Below are 13,838 nucleotides of genomic sequence, written 5' to 3'. Positions count from 1 at the left end.
AAAGAAAGTTGTATATTGCTTTTTTGTTTTAAATATTGGGCAATGTTTATTGTGTTGTTATTGATTTTATTTTTTTGTCGGCAGATGCCAAAAGAAACAAAGTAGAGTGCCGTCTAGCTTTGCATACGAAACAGTTAACTTAAGTGCAGCGCTCGATGATTAATATGTTAAGCGTTTGAATTTCAATGCAAATGCTTGTGATGCATCTGTCGACATAACTGCCAACCAATTTCTCACCTTTTAACTTCAAGCTTACAACTTTTACGATCTGCCATATATATTTTGTATAAATTTGCATATAACGTTTGCTTAGCAAAGACACAAACCAATCGCTAGCAATCTCTCCACTTACGACACTTCAGTGCCTGAAAGTATTCAACGATATTGTTTGTCAAACTAATAATGTTTAATTGAAGAAGAACAAAATTCGTTTTGTTGCAACCAACAAACTGAAACTGGAACACAACTGTTTCAATGGTTTTGTTTTATGTTAACAACAAACGTTGCTGTGTACATCAACAACCAAAGGTTGTTTTGCATCAAGAGCCAAATGATGTTTTGTATAAACAACCGTTTGGAATTGATGCAACAACCATTTGTTATTGATGTAATATATTGTAATATAATATTTTGTAACAAAAGCAAGTTGGCTTCATTTGTTTTTTGCCATAACTTTAATAAAATCCATCCGATTCTTCGATGTTTTACTGCGTTTTGCTCGTTTTGTTGCTGAAAACAAAGTTGCATCATTACATTTAGGATATCACAGCTTTCAAATCTTCGCATTTTTTAAATTTAAGCATTTTTTACCAAAATATGGAAAATGTTAAAACTTCCAAATTTTAATGCAGTTTTATTCAGATGTATCTCACGAGTGTAAAAACGCATAAAACTCTGATATCGGACTCCATTTAGCTGAATTACAGCTTGTCAAAATTTCATATTTCACAGGAATTTGTCTTGTTTGTTTACTATTTTGTTCATAACTTCACCAAATAATTTCTTAATTAATACATTATTATACTTATTTGAATTGTATTTTTAACACCAATGTAAAATGGTATAAAACAGTTGAGTCAGATTTTTTTTCGCTGACTTATACCTTCACAAAGTTGGAAATGAAGCAAAAAGTAAGTCTGCAGCATTGATTTCATTGCCATAACTTAGTCAAAATAATTTTTTTATGCATCAATCTCAACAGCATATATTTATTTACAATCTCATGAGTAAATTAAGCCAAAACACTTTTTAGTCCGATTTTTTTTTGGCAGAGATATAGCTTCTCAAAGTTAGAAAGTGATAAGAAATGAAGACGGCACCATTTTTGGACAAATTTACAGGGGTTACATCCCGTTTTGCCAAAATATCGAAAATCTTAGACTTTCCAAATTTGAATGCAAGTTTTATTCTTATCATCCCATTGAGTTAGCAAGGCAATGAAACTCCGCAATCGGGATGGCAATTTCGCTGAATTACGGCTTATCAAAGTGCGAAATTTCTCAAAAATTTGTCTTGTTAGTTTTCTATTTTGTTCATAATTCGCCAAATAATTTTTATATCATTCAATCTTATACTCATTTTTCTTGTTGCTTTCCACGCAACATATTGACGTACAAAAGCATTGGATCGATTTTTTTTTTAGCGGGGTTATAGCTTCTGAAAATTTGAAATTAAACAAAAAGTACTCTTCAGCATTGGTTTTGTTGGCATAACTATGTCAAAAACATTTTTTTATTTAATCGACACAACACATTGTTATTATAGTATCTTCATGAGTAAATTTAGCCTGAAAACACTTCTGTGCCGATTTTTTTTTGGCTGGATAATACCTCAAAGTTAGAAAGTGATAAGAAAAGAAGACGGCATCATTTTTGGCCAAAATTTACAGGGGTTACATCAGGTTTTTTGCCAAAATATTGAAAATCGTAGACTTTCCAAGTTTGAATGCAGTTATCTTCTTATGCATCTTACGAGTCTAACAAGCCATTAAACTTTGAAATCGAACGCGATTTCGTTGAGTTTCAGCCTTTTAAAGCTTAAATAACGCGACCGTTTGGTAATGATGTAACAATCTTTTGTTATTAATGTAACTATTTGTTCCTCCAGTGGAGAGCGGCGTTCACCGCTGTCTGCCTGAGAATAAATATGCGAGTATTACTTACCTTACTTACCCTGTCTATTCTCTATACTTACCTATCATCCAGTCTTCAATTTTACCCAATTCAAATTGAACATTTACATTCAACTTGATCTTAGTTCTTTTCTTAATTCGTTGTCTTAAGATTATTTATGTGTTGTACATAAAACAAACAAAGCTTATATTGTACATCAACATTTAAACCAACGCTTTGTTGTTAACGTGCATCACAACCTTTGGTTGTTGATGTACACACAACAACCTTTGATTGTTGATGTACAAACAACAAACTTTGTTTGCTTATGTACAAAACAAACAACTTTTGTTTGCTGATGTACAAACAAGGAACCAAAGATTGCTGATGTACAAAACAAACAACCTTTGGTTGCTGATAAACAACCTGTGGTTGCCAAGGCTGATGTTTGGTTGCTGATGTAACCTTTTGTTATTGATGTAACTATATTTGTAACAAAAGCAAGTATGCTTTGGTTTTATTTACACAACTTCCTTGAAAATCATCCGATTATTGAATGCGCTACTACGTTTTGCTCGTATTGAAAACAAAGTTGCATTTTGGATACAAATTTGAATGCAGTTTAGTTCAGATGCATTGCACGAGTATAACAAGGCATGAAACTCTGAAATCTGACGTCATTTCGCTGAGTTTGAGCTTATCGAAGACTGATTATGCACAGAAAGTTTAAAATTCAACACAACGTAAATTTCTAACCATTTGTTGATAGAATTTTGGGTCGTTAGATAAAAGCCACATTTTGCATTCGTTTTGAACATTTTAATTGTATTAATTTGTTGTGCGTTTTTAAATAAATAATTACAATACGTTTATTAAATTAAATTACAATAGCTTCTTCGTATTATCGCAATAACTTCGTGATCAAGAAGCGCCTATTGAATTGCTCTACAGTTAGAAGTAGCAGCTAATTCTCAAGATATATATATATATACCATAAATATGCATAACTATAAAATAAAACTTAAATCTAAAATAAATGATATGCAATAATTTAGAAAATTATTTACAGAGCAAATTGAAAGAAAATAAATTAAAGTCAAATCAAATCGTTCAACAGCTATTGAGACTGCGATTCCCGTTTAGTGTGCTAATCACATTCACTAACTAGTTTTGAGAGCGGGTGAGTGAGGAGTAGTGTGTGCATGCTATAAGATTTATAAATTATGATAATGGAATTGCTTGTCATAGGGGGCTGTGTAGCTGGCGGGGGGCGAGCAGGTGGACTGGAAGATTCAGCGAAATCGTTGCTCAGATTATGAGCGAGCGCTACTTTGCTATAAAGCGTGGGCCATAACCGAAGCACGAGTTCGCGTCTTGATGCGTTATGGTTGCTAGGCATTCACTAAGGATTAGGCATAATACACAGGCATAGACTATACGGCGACTAAAACTGCAAGATCTGATTGATCCAGTCTCGGAACTCAGAGATGCGCGTATAAACGCCAGGCTGATTGGCCTCCGCGCAGCCAATGCCCCACGAAATGACGCCGCCCAGCTGGAAACGCTTGTCCGACTCACGTTGCAACACCATGGGGCCACCAGAGTCGCCTACAAAAGCAAAGAGTGTTGTTAAATTTAGTGCGCCAATTAAATATGCAGACTTACCTTCGCAGGAGTCGTAGCCGCCCTTCTTCCAGCCAGCGCAGATAAAGATGTGCGGTATATGCTCAATATAGCCCGCCGAGCGGTACATGGACTCGCAGATGGTGTTGTTGATGACGGGCACAGCCACTTCCTGCAGCACGCTGGGCAGCGGTCCGTCCTCGTAGAGACGACCCCAGCCTGTGACAAAGGCAGTTTGGCCTATGAAGTTCTCATCGTTGTCTGGCACACAAACGGGTATAATATTGGGTTGGAAGACCACCGGCTCATAGAATCTGCAATGGATATTTTATAGCAACAATTTGAATGCAATTGGCGCGGCTTGTGACTTACCTAAGCAGCGCCAGATCGTACTCAAAGGTGCGTGGATCGAACTGCGGATGCGAGGCAACAATCTGCACGCGTCGCTCTTGGAAGCCATAGGGCTCCTCTTCCTCAGCCAAATCGTATTCACCCAAACGCAGCAACAGATCGGAGGGCGGCACGCTGAAAGGCACAAATTGTTGTTGTCAGTTGGGCCAGTTGGGCGCTGATTGCTTCACTTACTTGTCAACACAATGTGCGGCGGTGATTGCCCAGTTCTCGTTCAGCAGCGCTGCGCCGCATTTGTGCAGATAGGTGGAGGTGCGCCATTGACGCAGCGATATCTGCCAGGGCCAGCGACCGAAGGCAGAGTTTGCGCCGCCAACAATGCGCGGCTCGGGGAACATGCGACGACCGCAGACTGCAAGCAAAAGCAAAAAATAAGCGCGTAAGAGAGAGAGAAGGAGACAGTTTAATAGGCGAGCAGGTCACAATTAAAATAATGGCCACATAAGGCTTTTAAGCATTTTAATCACTGCAGCCCAGGCACTCAGTCAAGCAGGCTCAACTCAGCTGCAAGTCAACTCCAAGCCAAGCCAAGCAATATAATATGCTTTGGCCATGTCTGCTTGGCCAGGCCTTGACTTTGGCCAGCAGCGCACAGTCAACGGCCTACTTTATGACGATCTTAAAGCAAGTCGACACAAGCTGGCAACTCGCAACTCGTTTTTCGTGCATCAAGATATTGCAGTTCTTTTGGCAAATCGGTCAACAGGCTTAACCGACTGCAGCAGCTCGCTAGCCTGACTCACTGGCATGCAGCCGCAGCAGCAGCAGCCGCAGCAGACGTGACCCAGGCGGCACAATGACCGCCGTCATTATTGTAAATTATTGCTGTAAAAATTGCCATGGACATGAGTTCTCTCCACGCTTAGCTTTCTAGACTAGCTCTAGCTAGTCCAACTACACTCCTTGCGCTCAGACAAACCGAATACGTTAAAAGAATAAATACTAAAGATGCTGTTGCTGTTGCTCAAGGCCAATGTTTAGCCTTCAAATTGAATTTAATGGCCATACGCATCTTTGTCTTATGGCCAAAGTCAAAGTCAGTTTCTCTGTTGATATTAATAGAATGCTTCTTCTTCTGCAGCAAACAAGTTTTTCTTTTGCTTTTCGTTTCGTTGTTCACTCACCTTCCTTGTAATCGACGCCCTCCAAGCCACTTGCTGGCGTTACTGTGGTATTTAGTTCCTCAATGTTGTTATCCGTTGTTGCTGTTGCGTTGCCTAGATCAGTGCTGGGCTCGCTGGTTGCTGTTGCTGATACTGTTGTTGCTGCTGTTGTTGAGGATGCTAATTCCATGCTGCTTGTGCTGCTTTCAGCTGCTGTGGTTTTGTTAGCAACTGTTGTTGTTGTTGTTACTGCTGCTGGCGTTGTACTGCTTGCTGTTGTTGTTGTTGTTGTTGCTGTTGGCTTGCTGCTAACTTTTGGCGGCTTTGTGGTGCGCTGCGGTTTGCTTGTCGTTGTCTGCATTTGACTTTGATCCGGCTTCGATTCGCTGCTGGTACTAACGCTTGTTGCCACCGATATAATCACTTTGTCTGTGCTCGAACCACTGCTGCTGCTGCTGCTGCTCGAGCTGCTGCTGCTGCTCACGCTTGTGCTCGTGCTGGGCGTTGCTGCAATTAGATTGTTTACTAAGCAAGATTTTCGCATAAGTTTGGGTTTGCTAATTTACCTGTGTTGCTGTCGGCAACCGTTTTGTTGTACAACTCGGGCAACAAAGTGGGCAATGGCACCCAGTCGGCTGGCTGACCTGGCTGCCAATTGCTGGCAATTGTTGCATTGGTTATGGGCTCGGCCTCCACATCGGTCCAAGTGATCAAACCGGGTTTCGTGGTGCTCAAGTCTGCGGCTGTTGCAGATGTTGCTGACGCGGGTGTTGCTGTGGGCTTTGCTGGCAATTTAGGCGCATCGGTGGTAAGCAGCGTGGCCGCTGTGCTTGTTGCTGTTGTTGTAGTTGTAGTTGTTGTTCTTGTTGGTGCAGCTGTTGTAGGTTTTGTTGTAGTGCGATGTGTTGGCTTGTGCGTTGTTGTTGTTGTTGCTGCGCTGCTGCTGCTTGTGGGTTTCTTAGTTGCTGTTGTTGTGACTTTAGTTGCTGTTGAGCTGCTGCTGCTGCTGGTTGTTGTGGGTCTGCGCGTTACTTTAGTGCTAGTTGCTGCTGCTGTTGCTGTTGGCACATCGGCCAGCAATGCAGGCACTTTAACAATTTCGCCTGTTGGCTGTGGCTTGGGCCTGGGCGCATGTGTGGGCCGCTCTGTTTGCTTTGTAGTTGTTGTTGTTGTACTGCTGGTGGTGCTATTGGTGGGTCGACGCGCAGGCAATGTGGTGGTTGCACTGCTGCTGGTAGCTGTTGTTGTTGTGCTGGCATTGCTGGCTGTTGTTGGTTTCTTAGTGGACGCTGGGCGTCTGTTAGACTGCGTCTTGTGTGTTGGTTTGCTTGTAGTGGTGCGCAGCGGTGGTGTAGGTCGAGCTGTTGTTGTAGTTGTTGTTGTTGTAGTGCTGCTGCTGCTGCTGCTAGTGGTTGTTCTATTGCTCAGCTTGGGCGCTGTTGTTGTTGACGTTGGCCTAGTCTGACGCCTGGTGGTTGTGGTTGTTGTTTCAGGCCAGCGATTGGTGGCTTCAGTGGCTGCCGGCGTCGTTGTCTCTACAATTTGAAAGGTAACAAATTTGCTGGGCGCTGTGGTGGTTTCAATGCGCTGCTCCACAGCTGGCGCAGTGGTGAGCACAGGTTTGCTGCTGCTGGTGGTGCGTCGACGCAGCGGCTTGACAGTTGTTTCCTGCGCACTTGGCTTCTGTGTGGTGCGCACCACAAAGTGCGAGTGCTTGTGTGTTGTATGCGCTACAGGCGGACGACGTGTGCTGTGGCTGCTGCTGCTAACAGTGGTGCGCACTGGCTTGGAGCTGCTTAAATAACTTTGTGTTACATTCTTAAGCAGCTCGCTGGTGCTGTGCTGTGGTTGCTGCTGAGCGTGACTGCTGCTCACTCCGCTCTCTGTGGTGAGTTTGAAGAGCGCGCTGGTGGGCAATGTGGTTGACTCATGTGCAAAGTGTGAAATGGTATTCTGATCTATGCTGTTGTCGCTTAGCTCAGGCGCAAACAGCGAAGCTTCCTCCTGCAATATAAATACAATTTAATAATTTAATTAAAACAATTCATTCAATTGCTTACCTTAACTGCACAGCAGGAGCCAAAGTAGAAGCGATCTATGCAGGTGCCCAGATGCGTGCCGTTCTGTTTGATGCAGTCAATGGCAAACATGCAGACGCCCGAGCGTCCGCTCTTGCGCACAATGCATGGCAAATGGCGAATATTGCGACCAGATTGAACTGCAAATAAAAGAATCGAATTGTAACGAGTTTGGTTTAAATCAAAGCCCGCAGGCACTTCCGTTTCAATGTGACAATTTAAGGTGCTGGCTTTACCGTTAGGCTAAGCATATGTGAAATTCTGCTAACCATAAAAAACAGCTAAAGGGCGTCCCAGTCACAGTCACAGTAGCTGCCACAGTCAGCTTTATTATTTATATTTATTTATTTATGATTTGGCTTTTGTGTTTGCCACTTTAAGAATCAGCAGACACAGGCGCAAAGCGCAAGAGTGAGTGAGACAGAGAGAGGCAGAGCGAGTGAGCAAGCGAGAGGAAGCGCTTGTGACTTATGTAATTGCTGCTGACAGTTGAAAGACCAACCAAAAAGAATAAAACGTAAAATAAACGAAAGACTTAAGCAACAAACTTGCTGCACAGCCACAGCCACAGCACTTGGCTTTTGTTTGCGACTCAGCAGCCACAGCCATAAACAATGCGAGCGCCCTAAGTAACGTCTCGTTAAGCGTAAATGACTTTTGCGTATAAATTTCATGCGATTTGCTCGTATTTCAAACTCAGCAGTCGCAGTTTATTGAACTTTAACTGTAAACTGCGCTTCGGTAGCAATATTGGTTATGCAATTAGCACGAAATGCTGCTGCTGCTGCTCAAAATAAGCAACAAATGACTTAAGACACGAACTTGCGCTCGCAACTTGATGAAAAATTGAAATTTATAAACAGCATGCCCGCTACGCTGCTTTTACATATGCGAAGACTTTAATGTTGTCACGTTTCGTAGACGCGCCAGTCGCCAACCAGAACCAGCAGCTTTTACTTTGTCTTTGTATGCGTGAGTAGAGCGGGTGGGCACGGCTCTCTGTGTATGTGTGTGTTTGCATACGTTTTGTAGCTTTTTGGGTCAACAGCTTTAGCATATGTTTCGCTAACCAATCGACGTCGAACTGAACCGCATTGCAATGCCAAGGAAATATATTTTTGTCAGCCAACAGCAACAACAACAGTGACAGCAGCAACTGTTGCTTGTGGGCGTCTATGGAAATTGGGTCATTCACTGACCTCAGCTCAACGCATTTGCTGACCGCTGCGCTGAGAATTTTTTTGTTTTATTTATTTCCCTTTCACTTGCCGTCGTCAATTTACTTTCCGCTTTCTGCTCAGCCACGCTGCTATATATTTATATATATATATATATATCTTTTATTATTATTTGATGTGCCTTTGGTCCAGTCGGCGCATAAAAATGAAATGCTTGCCACCTTCAAAGTGGCTGTTGTTGTCTGGCAAACGCTTTCTTGTGGCTCCATTGGTGGCTCAGTTTATGGCAACATTCTTTGATGGTTGACCTCAATTGCTTTTGCTGGCTCTGTTTGCTTTGGTAGGAAAGTTGTCTGTGTGTGTGTGTGTGTGTTTGTTCGTTTGAGTTTTATTTATTTTGTAGCTTTTGAGCTGCTGTAACAGCAGGCGAGGCTGATCAGACAAATTGGCAGCTTATGGCATAAGGCCAGAGGAAGTGCTAATAGCCTTTAAATTTGCCTCTTAATGACCGCGTTGACCCAATTAAAGCCTTCACACTCTAAACCGCCTGTCGCGGCTCATCATTAATTTTGATTACTTTCATTTGCGCAGCTGCTGCGTTTGTTCTCTCTCTCTCCATCTCTCTCTCTCATTTTGTTTTATTCAATTGCCAAACAAGTTTCGGTGCTTGTTCTTAGCAATCAAAAGCTAATGGATTTCGTACCGCGCTGCGATTCTAGTCTGCAGTAATTATATGGCAATAAACATAGTTCAACTGACTACAGGTTTAACTATTGAGGTTGTATCTCAAGCATATATTTGGCAATAGCTGCGCTGCTACGCTTTCTACAGCTTCCTGAAATTGAGTAATAAAAATGCCTACGCTACGTAAATTGCGTTCCCTTTTATTTAATTTCAGTGGTGCGCGCCCCAAAAAATAAAAAAGAAGACGCTTTAATAGCCTACGTGAGAGAAAGTGTTGAAGTTCTGAGAAAAACCTGTCAACACAGCAGCCGCAGCGGCTGCTGCTTGATGTCTTTATGCCAATCAAACTGAATGTCTGTCTGTCTGTCTGTCTATCGATGCTGGTCAGTTAAGCTGTGATACTTACACTGCGCTAAGCTGGGATTATCCACAAAGACGGGCGTGGCGCTCGCTGTGTAGAGCAGACTGCTCAGCGCCAGGATGAACAAGCTACGCATGGCGGGCTGGCTGCTGGTGCTGCTTGCTCTACTTTTACTCACAGTAGCTGTAGCTGTAGCTTTAGCTTTAGCGTATCTCTTGCTCAGCGCACCCATCTGCAAGTGAAGCAGAAATAAAGATAAATTAGCGTGAGTCATAAATGTGAAATGGTTTACAAATTAAACTAAACGTCAGCGTTTTTACCCGCAGCATTGGGCACGGCCTGACAGCATAAAAGAAATAAATATTCAAAGAGCAAGTGCGTAGCTGCTTTGGGTGACTCAAGCGCTCAAGTAGGTGAAAGTCGTACGTTTTCAGTGACTTGCATATGCAAAAACACAAAAAAAAAAAACTTTATCATCATAATAACCGTAGCCCAGCATACAAAAAAAAGACTTTCTAACGCACGCCAACACTTTAGAAGTTACTTAACAATGGCCATATCATAGAAAAACTTTAGATCCCAGCACTTGACTTATGCACAAGATGAACATGAAGACATGTGCGTTGGTTCTTGTAGCGTGGGAATTTTATTGTTTCAACTTTTTTCTTTATTTTTGCTTCGTCAGCAGCCTCTGGCATGCAAATGAGCGTTGCGTTGATTTTGTTTTAAGTGCGCATTTCCTTATAGAGGAAGCAGCTGTTTTGTAGTCTAGAGAAATTTTGTGCGACAATTTTTGGGCATTTCTAATGAAAAAGAAAGGCAATAGAGCGAGTTTTGGCTTAAATAAATTAAGCTAAAATAATAATTTCTAAAATAAGCTTTTCCTTTTCTTATGTGGGAAATATTAACAATAACAGAATGTTTAAGTAAAAGAAAAGCAACAGTTAAAAATAGAATTTAGCATTTTATAAAAAAATTGTGTGTCGTTATAAATAAATAGAAAGGCAATAGAGCTAGTCTTGTTTTCAATAAATGATGCTATAATAATATTTGCTTAAAAGCTTTTGTTATTTATGTGATGTAGTAATGTCAACAAAAGAAAAATGTATAAAGAAAGAAAGGCAACAAGCATAAAAAGAATACAATTATTTAATAAATAAAAGCTTGTAATTGAAAATATAAAGTTATAGCTATAGCAATTAATATTTGCATTTATTGATAAAGCAGCCATAAGCAAAAAAGCAATTGTTTGAAATATGCTTAACACCCACGGCGTATGCTTAATGTCATTGTGTTATCAAGTGTTTAGTCATGACTAAAGCAGCCGATGGAAAGCAAAAGTGTGTGCTGCGTAGAAAGCGCGACAGCTACAACGTGCTAACGGCCACAGGCAAGCGACAGTTAGCCAACAGTTTTCTCAGTTCTGCAAGCGCCTCAGCGTCAGCGTCTGTTGTATAATCTATGTTGGGCAGAGAGCAAAGCGTTTATATAACTGTTCAATGTGTTGCGTTTAGGCTGCATTTGCAACTGGTTCTCAGCGTGGCGACGCAAAAGTTCAAGAGACGACTAATTGATGGCTAAAGAAAGTTTCAACGCCGCAACGATGACATAAACTGTAACAATCAAAGAAAGCGCTAAAAAAATATAGATAGATAGCAAGCAAGCAAGAAAGAAAAACAAGAAGCAGCCTAACTGAAAACTGGAAATGTAACTGCTGTGGCTGCTGCTGCTGACAATGCGCAGTCTTTGTTTGTCTATTGGTGACAGCATTCATTGATCCGTGAGCTGCTAGAAGTTAACATAGCTGTAATCTTTGCTTGTCACGATCTGCAGCGTTCAGTTCTCAAGCAGAAGCTGCGTTGCGTAATACGTTCATTGAACCCAAGCTGAAGAAGCCGCAGGCACCGTTACGCAGCTTACCACAGCAACAGCAACATCAACAGCAGCAGCAGCAACAGCTGCGTGCAAAAAGCAAAGCAGTTAGCTAAGTTCTGAAAAATGTTATTAGCTCATTAGACTAAGGCACGCAATTAAATGTAATTGTAATTTGTAAGCGTTAACAATAGTAGAGAAACTAAAAATAGGAACGGAAGCTATCAAAAATTTATGCGCAATTGCAGCTTCCAGCTAAGAGGCTATCGCTCACTTCAATCTTGGCTCCCAGCTTTGTTAGCGTGCGCTGTCATTTTGGCTATTTGTGTATTTGGGTCACGTTCTTGGCTCAAATAACAGTACGGCGTGAATATCTATAAGCGATTGTGTGCCATTTTGTTGTTGCTGTTCAAGCTGCTGCTGCTGCTGTTTGCGCAAATTAACATGAGCTCTCTGCTACTGACAATAAAAACCCGTCAAACTGTTCGACAAAACTCGCCTGGCACGTGAGCAGCTCAAATTCTTAAACGCCAAATAAACTGGGTCAATACACACACACACACCAATACACACACATACAGTTATAATTATTGTACAAATTGTACTTAAAGTTGTAAATTTTGACAAGTTGTTAAAAGTGAAATTATAAAATACACACAAGGCACTTGCCTTAAATAAAAGCGAAAGCCACACAAATTGTATTTTTATTGGTCTAATATGTGTTTTTTTTTAAATTTAATTTTGTATGAAAAGTGAAATTGTCAAATTAACAAACAACCGAAAATATAAAAGTAAACTAACCATTTGACAAACAATAGAATTATGCCATGCGCCAAGCCAACATGACAACATAAACAGAAGTGCGTCAACTTTTGCTTAGCTGCTGTTAACTTGGCTTTCATTTCTGCTTAACCAAAAGCGGACTATGGAGAAATTTTCAACGTGTTTGCTTGCGTCTGTCTCTATGTGTGTGTGTGTGTGTGTGTGTTTATGGCTAGCTGCGGGATGCGGGAGTTCATTAGTTCAGCTAGAAAGCCATGATAAAAAAAAAACAACAAAAGACTTAGGGCACAAACTTGAGCTAATTGCGCTTAACCAACTGTTTGCAGTGGAACGACGACAATTTCTCAATTGCTGTGTGCAAATTATAATAATTAACATAAGAAGCGGCAACTACCACAGGGGGCGGCAACTGCAACAGCAGCAGCAGCACCAGCAGCATCTTTAATGCTCGCGAAACCAGAATAAGCTGAAATGCAAATAATGCCAAAGGCGCGCCAAGTCGACTTCCAAAGCTGCATTTTAGACCAAAGCAGCAGCAGCAGCAGCATCAACTACTGCCAGACCTGTTCTGCTTGCAGCCCGAAAAGAAGTTGCCATTGTTGTTGTTGTTGTTGCTGTTGCTGGCAATTGAAACACTTGTACTAAAGACTGCCTCTTGTGGCGTGGAGCTGCTGCGGCTGCTGCTGCTGCTGCTGCTCTTGCCTGTTGTTGCTTTTACAGGAATTTCAATAAAAAGAATCGTTGCTGTTGTTGTTGGCAGCTTTTGCTTTGGACTTGTTTGACTTTGGCCGTTGATCAAAATCAAGGCGCTTGAACTTGTTGCGCCTTGCTCTTGTTTTGTTGCCGCTGTGGCAAGTTGCTGCTGCTGCTGCAGTTGCAGTTAGTTTGCAGTTATGCTCGCGTGTATGTGTGTTTGTCTCTCTAATTGACTTGTACGTGGTAGAAAGTGCAGAGCAAAGCTACTTTAAGCACACTTGGCGCGCATCTTACGGATGCGCCTTATCTTAAGACTTGTATCTTTTGCATTTACTTGCGTGTCGTTGTAGTTGCTGCTGCTTGAACTTTTCCTCTTGGATTTGGTTGTTTTTGTTTTTTTTAGATTTTTTTTCGTTTGTTTTGTGGTTGACTGCGTTGCGTTTGCTGGCAACTATTTTGGGGTCATTTCTTTTAATTTGTTGCCACACTGTTATTAAAAATTTTTGTTGTTTCTTCTTGCGGCTTTTTCTCGTTGCTGTTGCTGTTGTTGTTGTTACTTTTATGAGTTTCTTCACATTTGGCTTTTGTTTGACACTACTCGTAGCTGTATTTGTTATTCTCGCTGGCCTTTTGTTTTATGCGCAAAGAATTATTAAAAAAATCTTAAGACGTAAACGCTCACGTACACGTAATTTGGCAACTTTGCGGTTGCGTTGCGGTTAAAGCTACAGAAATTGTTTTATTTTTATTTTACTTTTTTGGACTGCAGCGCGCAGTGACCAAAGCCAATTTGAGGCCAATAACACAAGGTTCTAAGCGCACACACGCAACACGCAACACACACACACACACACACGGACACAGACACGCGCGACGTAAACAGGCGAAGATGAGACCAAGAAGTTTAAGTTGTGTGGCAGCCGCGTTGACGTTGCGCT

The 13,838-nt window shown here is 41.5% G+C and overlaps 1 protein-coding gene across 1 annotated transcript; it reads right to left on the bottom strand.

Moving 5' to 3' along the window:
- Positions 1-3,263: 3,263 nt before the first annotated feature.
- On the bottom strand, positions 3,264-9,739 carry LOC108595403 (serine proteinase stubble). Its single transcript, XM_017980629.1, has 8 exons — positions 9,595-9,739; positions 7,309-7,466; positions 5,815-7,252; positions 5,270-5,755; positions 4,320-4,497; positions 4,107-4,259; positions 3,777-4,048; positions 3,264-3,719 (listed from the first exon to the last, which is right to left on the bottom strand). Exons 1-8 carry the CDS (start codon positions 9,683-9,685, stop codon positions 3,556-3,558), a joined length of 2,940 nt encoding a protein of 979 aa, XP_017836118.1. The 5' UTR covers positions 9,686-9,739; the 3' UTR covers positions 3,264-3,555.
- Positions 9,740-13,838: the final 4,099 nt, after the last annotated feature.

The sequence above is a fragment of the Drosophila busckii genome, chromosome 2R, assembly GCF_011750605.1.
Source record: "Drosophila busckii strain San Diego stock center, stock number 13000-0081.31 chromosome 2R, ASM1175060v1, whole genome shotgun sequence".
Taxonomy (NCBI): Eukaryota; Metazoa; Arthropoda; class Insecta; order Diptera; family Drosophilidae; genus Drosophila; species Drosophila busckii.
The sequence above is the reverse complement of the archived record's forward strand: the minus strand, read 5'-3'. Positions and strand labels throughout refer to the sequence as shown.

Coding starts and splice junctions, on each gene's coding strand:
- LOC108595403 (XM_017980629.1), bottom strand. CDS start 9,685: ATGCGTAGCTTGTTCATCCTGGCGCTGAGCAGTCTGCTCTACACAGCG. Junction 7,467..9,594: donor TAATCCCAGCTTAGCGCAGT/GTAAGTATCACA, acceptor TTTTATTTGCAG/TTCAATCTGGTCGCAATATT. Junction 4,498..5,269: donor GGGCGTCGATTACAAGGAAG/GTGAGTGAACAA, acceptor TTTTGCTTGCAG/TCTGCGGTCGTCGCATGTTC.